General features: G+C 49.8%; 1 protein-coding gene across 16 annotated transcripts in view; it reads right to left on the minus strand.

Annotated features, from left to right (window-relative positions):
• LHFPL2 (LHFPL tetraspan subfamily member 2) overlaps positions 1 to 5280 on the minus strand; it is a 178118-nt gene extending 172838 nt beyond the window's left edge. For 2 of the 16 annotated variants that reach the window (XR_014836351.1, XR_014836350.1), the window contains exon 1: positions 4354 to 5171. Coding sequence is in view for 8 of the 16 variants with exons in the window: in XM_085009410.1 (XP_084865536.1) it covers positions 4354 to 5249 (896 nt within the window). In the remaining 8 variants the exon portion in view is untranslated. 16 annotated transcript variants of the gene reach the window in all.
• Between the last annotated feature and the right edge of the window lie 3287 nt (positions 5281 to 8567).

An 8567-nucleotide genomic window follows, 5' to 3' on the forward strand; every position in this document is an offset into this window, starting at 1 on the left:
GGATCTAACTCTGCTGGGCAGCTCTCCCTGGAAGGCTCACAACTCAGTTTTGGATTCAAATGAACTCATCTCGAACAGGTTCCCCACAGCTGCTCTCCCCAGTGAATGGTGCCTTGACTGGCACCTGTCACCCTGGACTCCCTCTTACTAAGAGCCCACCCCTGGGAGATGACTGAGGAAGTGTGGTCAGTCTCTTGGCCTCCCTCCGCCTCACAAAGTCCCACCGGGGCTCCTGCACTAGCCTCCCAGCCCCACCTGTTGTCCCCGGACTGGCCTCTCTGTCACCTAGCCCACCTAGAGTTCCTTCAAAAGCACAGTATGATCACATCAACCACCAGCTGCTAACTCTCCATCTTCCACGCAGCTTTTGAGATCAAGCTCAGACTCCTCAGCTCAGCACCCAGGACCCCACACCCTCAGGTACTTCCCTGCACAACTCTGCCTCTAGTCCAAACAACCTCTCTCAGTGCTCTGAGGACCTTAAACCACTTCAGGCTTCTAGACTCCAAACATATGTATTCTTACTGCATCAATTATTACTGGAAACTTTAAAAAACAAAACAAAATAAAACAAAAAAAGCCACTTTCCATTGTGGCTCAGCGGTAACAAACCCAACTAGTATCCATGAGAGCATGGGTTCGATTCCTGACCTCAGTAAGTGGGTTAAGGATCCATCGTCCCTGTGAGCTGTGGTGTAGGTCACAGATGCAGCTCAGATCTGGTGTTGCTGTGGCTGTGATGTAGGCTGGCAGCTGTAGCTCTGATTCAATCCCTAGCCTGGAACTTCCATAGGCCGCACCTGGGGCCCTAAAAGCAAACAAACAAACCAAAAACCTTAAAGTACATGAGGGACCAAGCATCCACTTTCCTTTATTCTCTTGGTCCTGCCTTCTACAGTAAGAGTCAAGTTCTTTCAAGTGCCAGACCCGACTCTTCCCTAGTCACAATCTGTGTTTTATAAGCTGATGATCAGACCTGACCTTTGATTCATTCTTTGCCTTTCTAAGGCTGACAAGTCTCACTTTTGAGAAAAACTGCTGTTTGTTCTCCTGGCACGTAGCCTGGTGATTCTATTCAAACAGGACAGAGACTTTATTATGAAGCACAGAAAGAAATGCCCCCCCCACCCCGCTTCTCCTGATGGAGGACCCACAGGACCCCCAGCCAGATCACCTCCCTCCAAGTTGGTGACCTCTGGAAGGGAAGCGCGCCCCACCATACTGCTTTCCCAGTGCAGGCTCTTCCAAACCAAAAAAGAGGAGCTTCTTGGATTTATGGAGGTCTTCCTACACAGACTTTATTTCTCTAGAATGTGTGCCCTGTGAGTGGAGAGGCCTGCTCTGGTTCTTGCTATGTTACTAGAAGCCAGAAGAGAGCCTGGCCCAAGGGAGAGGCTCCACAGGTATTTTCTGAATGACTGGAGAAAAGAATGAATGAATGAGTAAACAGGCATTCCTCCCCAATTAGAAAAGCGACATACAGCATAGCTGCCAGCTCTAAAACTACTGTTGTGCTAAAGATGCCCTTTATTCGCTGTGCAACGAGCTACAATCTTAGGAAAAGGTGGGCAAGGTACCATGAACCCCAAGACATACTTTAAAGGTGCTTTTTGAAATAAATTCTAGCGATCAGATATTTGCTTGCTGTTTGTATCTTTCTAAGAGCAGTAAACACTGAGTAAAATATTGCTTTTAGAATTTCCAAGAGAGACACCAGGTCCACCACTCAAGTTTCTTTTTCTCGCACATAAGATGTGGATATTGTCTTTGGTGGGGCCTGGAACCTGAGAAGCTGCCATGGGAAGGGTAGAGCCAGGCCTGGAATTGCAGGCCACACCTGTGCTCCAGCCCCGAGATCCACATGGACCCTGCACTCCTCATTCCCTGCAACTGGAGTCCCAGAAAAGACTGACCAGAAGGAGCCAAAAGGATGCAGCCCGCTGGTTCTAGAAAGATCCAGCGTTTCTGGGTGTAGGCTGCTGGGGGCACAGCGAGAACCTCAACTCGGGGTCTGCAAGAAGTGGACCGAAAATCAGCTGCAGCTCACTCTAAAATCAGCCATCCCTGCAGTCCAGCTTTTTGAAGGGCCCTGCTTTTTCCTGGGCATCTGAAATACCTGACAACCATCATTAACATTTTCTACACACTGACTCAGCGCGAGGCACCACCCTAAGTTCTACACAAAAGTACATAATCATAGTCAAACGTCAAGGTGGTTCTTTGACGTGAACTTTTATCACCACTGTTTTATAGACACAGAAACCAAAGCTGCGGGAAATTCAATGACTTGTCCAAGTCTCAGGGAGTAAGTGACCTATCTAGGAACCCGCCAGGCCTAATTTAGGTCTCCTACATTTCGATTGCCTACTTTGCCAATTCTTTGTGATAAAGAAGTTGAGAAACAGTACACACTGTCCATTAACAATGTGTACTCCTTCTATCTCCTGTGGTCTTTTACTTCCTGACCAGCTCAAGTAACTACAATGCAGAAAAGTCTCTATTACTCCTAAGTCTACACATCTGAGCCCATCCACAAGGATGAACAGCAGAGATTGCCTTTTTCCAGAAGGCACCGCTCTGCTCCACTCCACAAAGATCTGTATTCTTTCCTATAGACAAATTACTGGTTCATGTATCATGACTCAAATTATATTATATTTAAAAATGCTCATTTGCAGTGTAATTTTTCTTCCTAATAGGACTGCTCGGAAGACAAATGGTTCCTCCTCCCCAGCCCCATCATCTCCTGCAACACATCACGTCTTTTTTCCCCCCAGCATAAAATGTTTGCTTCACCCTTTGCCAACACACCACAACAGGCCACACTAACTGCTCTCCCTGCGACCACTTCGGAAAGATACTATTTTAACAGTGTTTTATCTGGTATTACCTCAAACTCTTCAAATATTATTTCATCAGAATCAGATCGCTGACAAAGAGGAATAACAAGTCTATCACAGTTTGACAGCAAAAAAAAAAAAAAAAAAAAAAAAAAGAAATGAGAATCTTGGGCTTTATTTCTTTTCCCCATCTTTCATCTCCCCACCAGCATGTGTTCCCTATCACTTACATTTGAAAAGAGTAAGTTGTTTCTTAAAGAGAACCGGCAGGAATGAGTCAGGAATACCCAGGAAAGAACAATACCAAAGAAATTGGCATCCGTCATCGCTTAAACCTGGCGCAGGTGGAGCTCTCTCAGGTGAGCAGGTGAAGCAAAAGCAACGTGCGGAGCAGAAACGTCACTTGGAACTCGATTACTCAGATTTAACTCTGCCAAGCAGGCTCGAACAGCTCCCCTCCCCCTCCAGCTCCCACCACTCCCACCCCCCCCCCCCGCTCCCACACACACTAATCTATAGGGGCCGCTTAGCGATTTCAGGCAGAAGTTCTACTTCACATGTGGGTCAGTGATGGCAACCTACATGCAGGCACACAATCACAGTAGAGAAACCGGGAAATACAGGAAATGGCCCCGGTGGGGTGGGGGTGGGGGTGGGGGATGAGATTGGTCTTTTCTCCCATTTGCTCCCTTTGATGAAACAGCGCACCGGTTCTCAGAGCTCAGAACCCTTCCGAAACAGCAGGAAGAGAGAACAAGATTGAAGAAAATTCGTTCGTTCTTCCGAGTTCAAAGAACACCGCTGAATGAAAAGGGGAAAGAGACACACACACAATTTTGTGCCTGAAAACATCCAGAAATCCAGAGAGAGTCTTTCCCAGCCCTTCACTCCAAACCATCGGCTCAACCCACCCAGCCCAGATGTGGTCTTCCCCACTCCACGCCCTCCTCCTCCTCCTCCTCCTGCAGCCCGCACCCGCAATCCCTGCTCTGCCCACAAAAATGCAGCCCAGATCTGAGAAGCAGCTGACGTCTGTGGCCGGCGTGACCCACACGCCACAGACCAGGCCCGCGGGGGCGACCACGGGGCGGCCCCCGGGCGCGGTACGAGGCGCGCCAAGCCTGGAGCCGAGAAGCGCCCAGGACCCGCGCGCCGGGCAAACCCCGCCGGCGCCGGCGACAGAGCTGGGCTCGCGCCGGCTTCCCGACACCTCGCCGTTCCAGACACAACTTTTTCCACTTCTGCTGCGGGCAACCTCGGCGGCCAAAGCCGAAGCGGCGTTCCCTCTGTTTCCAGTACGCAGCACCCGTCCCGCCTGCACCGTCCCGGCCGGGTCCTCCCTCCCCGCTGGCTCCGTGGGCGCCGGGAAGAAGTTCGCGCTCCGGCCGCGGCGCACTCAGCCCGGGCTCCACCGGCCGCGACGGCTCCGCGAGCACCGCGCCGGGTGCCCCCCTGGGCCGGGGCTCCTCGCTTTCCCTCCACAGCGCGCTCTGGCTCCGCGACTCCAACTCACCCGGCCCCCGGCTCGGCGGCCCCGGCTCCGAGCGCGCAGTCTTCCCCAAGCCGGGGCTTTCCGTTACGCCTCCTCGCAGACACCTCTCTAGCTGGCCCCGCCGTCCGCTCGGGGAAGGAGGAGGAGGGAGAGGAGAGGGGAGGAGGCAGCGAGAGGAGGGGGCGAGGGAGGGAGGGGAGAGGGTCCCCGGGCGGGGGAGGAGGAGGAGGAAGCAGAGGAAGAGGAGGCGAGGCGAGAGCGCCGACCTCGGCCGCCGCCGGGGCTAGCAAGCAGCGAGGGGAAAGAGGGGCGGGGGCAGAGAAAGAAAGAGGCTGCCGAGCCTCCCTGCCCAGGACCCGGCCCCGCGCGGCTGCCCAGTCACCATCGCCGCCGCGTCCCGCTCTCGGCCGGCGTCCGGGGGGAGGGGTCGGGGCCCGGGGCTCTCCCGGCGCGGCGCGTGGGGCGGGGCGGCCGGCCGGGGGCGAGGCGTGGGCGGGCGGACGAGGCCCAGCCTCCGGGGGGAGTGTCCTGCCCGGCCGGGAGGGTGTGGGCGAAAGGGGATCCCCGAGAGGAGGGGCGGAGGCCCGGGGCCTTGGGAGCCGGTCACTGCGCCCGCGGGGCGGCGGCGGTGTCTCCCGGAATCCTGCGAGGGGTCCCCCGCGCTGCGCCGGAGAACCTACCGGCGCAGTTTCGGGAAACCGTCTCTGTGGCGCGGAGAGTGTGCACTGCCCCGCCGGGCGGCGGCGAAGTCTGAGTGGGGAGTGAGAGGCCCGACTGTCTAGGCGGAGAGCCGGCCCTGGAGCGCTCGGAGCCATTCCCCAGGCGAGGCCCAAGGGAAAGAAACGTCCGTAGGCTGGTCCTGGGGAATCCAAAGCAAGAGGGTGGGCTGGGGGGGATGGGGGTACCTGGACCCCCATCCTCCTCGCCTTCCTATCCCGGAGTCAAGGCTCCGGGCGTAAATTTCCTTCCCCGGTGAGTCTCTAGGAAAAGAAACAGTGCGAACAGTCAGAAAGAATATTTCTAAACTGATTGTTTGGGGTCCTGAAACATACTCCCTTGAACTCAAAATACAGTTTCAGGGTGAATTTTGAAGGCGCTTTAGCCGATAATCTGAAAAGTCATCCTTGTCCAGAGAGGAGACTCACTCACCAACTGCTCCCCATTGCCTCCAAGGTGGGAGCAGAGACAAATGGCCACAGATTAAGGTGACAAAATTCCTTGTAATTTAAACGTAGGGACACAGCATTTAGCCAAGCAAACCCGTCTTATTTTTTTCTTGTCAAACTTGCTCCTTTCCCCAACTCCTCAGCCTCTTGTCTGCGACGCCTGTATCCGCCAGTCACCTGTATCCACTTGTCGCCACAACTCAGACCCTAGCACTCAACTGGGGGCCTCTCTTCCATTTCCAAGAGCCACCTCCATTGATTCTTCATTTTTAAAGTCTTTCCAGTTGCCCCATCCTCTTCAAACTCACTGCTACCTTCCTGCTTCTAGCTATTTAGGGACACCATAACTTCAGTGACCTCCTCCCTGGTTCCCTGCTCTGGCCTTCTTTGAACTAGCATCCAGCTGCACACAGCTAGCTGCAGGCTACTGGTTCTAGAACCGGGCTTTGGCAGGCTATTTCCTGTTCTAGAAACTTTCAAAGGCACTTTGCCACAGAAAATTCTGAATTACTTAAAAACTTTTCCATTCAAAGCCCTCCACCTACCCACTCCTTGGAGCCTGGTACTCTCACCAGCCAAAAGGGCACACTGCCTTCTCCCTGAAGGTTCCGTGCTGTATCCGTGTGGGAGTTGCTGATGCTCTTGCCAGAAGTGAAATGCTCTCTTTCATCTTCTCCCACGGCAAGATCCCACTTATCTTCCTTGAAAATGAAGTTTATGGTACAACATTTCTTCTATAAAAGGATGTGAGCCTTCTTCCTATTTTTGAAATCATACACTAGAAATAACAAGGCTTCTGGAGAAAACGGGGTTAGAAACAAATCACTCAGACGCTGTATAACATTTCAGCCAAAGCACTAACAAGAACTGTGACCATTCCAAAAAACATCCTAGCAGCGTTTAAGAGCCACGTTCAGTCCCTAATAAATATGACAGTAAACATAAATATAGGACTCTATGAAAAGATGACGGTAACTGATGAGGTTCGAAGGAGAGTTGTTTGAGACTACTGTGTAAGGAAGATAAGCATAAAAGGTACAAATAAGAGGTGAAGTCACTCCTCCCAAGTTAGAGCTCATGGTCCAACCCATCCAAGAGAAAGAACATAGGGTGAATGGACATCTGGCAAAACACTGTGTGTTCTCCACAACTGGCATTCTGTGGTGTTTTATTTGCAGCTGCTGTTACTTGATGGTGCAAATATTAAGCTGCTGGCAACAATTGCATGGGAACCAACAAAACCATCCCATTTTGCTAATATCCTTTCCCTACCCATCATTAATGAGTTTATTTCTATTACATGTGCTTTCATTACAGAAACATACTGGTCACAGAGTAGACTGTCCCGTACTTAATTCTATGCCTAGAAAGTACATTCTACTTCATTCCATGCATCTGTTGAGCACTTAAAATATGCCAAGGACTGTTTCAGGCAGTGAGAATGTATCAGGGAACAAAGAGACACACAAAAATGTCTCCCCTAGTAGACTGTGGGTACTTGAACATGACATCACAGAATGAACTGTATCACTGAGTAGTATGTATGTATGTTTCATATGTATGTAACTTGAATTGATGCCTCATCTACATTTTAGTCTCTTTGAAACCTAGAGTTGAGCCTCATATCTTTGTATCTTTCGCAATGTCTGACACTGTGACACAATATATATCTACTGAGACCTGTACATGAGGAAGTTTATGCCCATTTTAACCTTGTGTTATTGAATTCGCAGGAAAACCACCTGGGAAATCTAAAACAAAAGTTTTTTCAGAACCGCGTTTGTGCTAATTGGGCTAAAATCAATGTCAGTCTCTCCAGATAGGATCATTTGGATCCAAAAAGTAGGTAAATTACACTTGAGGGGAAGCAAGAAGGTAGGGATGGGCAGGGGAGGGAGAACAGGGAAGAGAGAGATGCTAAAAGGCATAGTTCAAAAAGAAAGTGCCTGCTACATTGACTGGAAAGGCAGGGCTGGAGAACAAACAAGAGCAGGAACTTCGGGTTATTGTGAATGCTGCTTCTATCATGTGCTTCAGCCAAACGTTCAAGAAACATTTACTGTGAGATAAGTGAGGAGAAAATTATGAGAAATTAAAGGGTACTTGCGATGTTTGGTCAGATGACAAGGAGGCCTTGGAAGAAAATAATTATGAGCCACTGGGTCATAAGGTAAAATTACAGTGGTGCCTGGCTAAAGTGCTATGATTCTGAACTTACTTGCCTGTGCAGGTCACTAAGTTCTTTGAACATTGTAACCTCCCCCACCCTCCGCAGTGTAACTGACATCAACCAAGCTGGACATTTTTCATGTGTGAATAGCTTGCATCCTATTCTGAGGGTGAATCTGCTTGGAATGGAAACAAAATATGCATTCATGACAGACACATTTGACATACTTTCATGATTGGCAGCACTCTTCATATTGAGTACTTTTAAATTTCTCTGTCCATCTCCATAAAAATTTACCTCTCAAAACAACCACCACCCCCGTTTTGAGACACTGAGAGACTCGTTTCCTAAAACTTTGATCATAGGATTTCAGTGCTAGACACAAACTTGGAAGCCCATGTCCTTTGAAAATCACTTAAAAAAATGAAACAATTTAAGCTGAGGTTCTCTTTAATGAAAAAGGCAAAACTGCAGGTTTCCAACTTAGGGTCCCATGAAAAACTAGTCTCTTAAAAATTTTCATTCTGCTTTTTTATTCCATAGATCTAATTATATGACGAAGCCATCTGAAATCTTAGGCATCCATGTCCCTTGACAAGTACACATTGGGAAAAGGCAATTTGAGGGGCTCTACTGATTTAAAAAGGGGTCTACCAATTAAAATGAGTGCTGTCTGACCTACATGAGACAGAAGCTATCTCTCTGGCCCCAGGATTGACCTGGCCAAAGTCTCCAATGGACTAAGTAATGTCTTATTTCAATTTCTGCTTCCAACTGGCAATTAAGTCCAGGGTGAAAACTAAGCCTGTAAATACAAAAGAAATTTCACTGTTTTTACTGAAATCCCATTATGAAGGTGCTAGGCTATCTGTTGAATGAGGAGAGCAAAATGACTCCAA

This window comes from Sus scrofa, chromosome 2, assembly GCF_054392235.1.
Source record: "Sus scrofa isolate SSC_HxYL_T2T_F1_AM1 chromosome 2, Sscrofa_HxYL_maternal_Yorkshire_Landrace_v2.0, whole genome shotgun sequence".
Lineage (NCBI taxonomy): Eukaryota > Metazoa > Chordata > Mammalia > Artiodactyla > Suidae > Sus > Sus scrofa.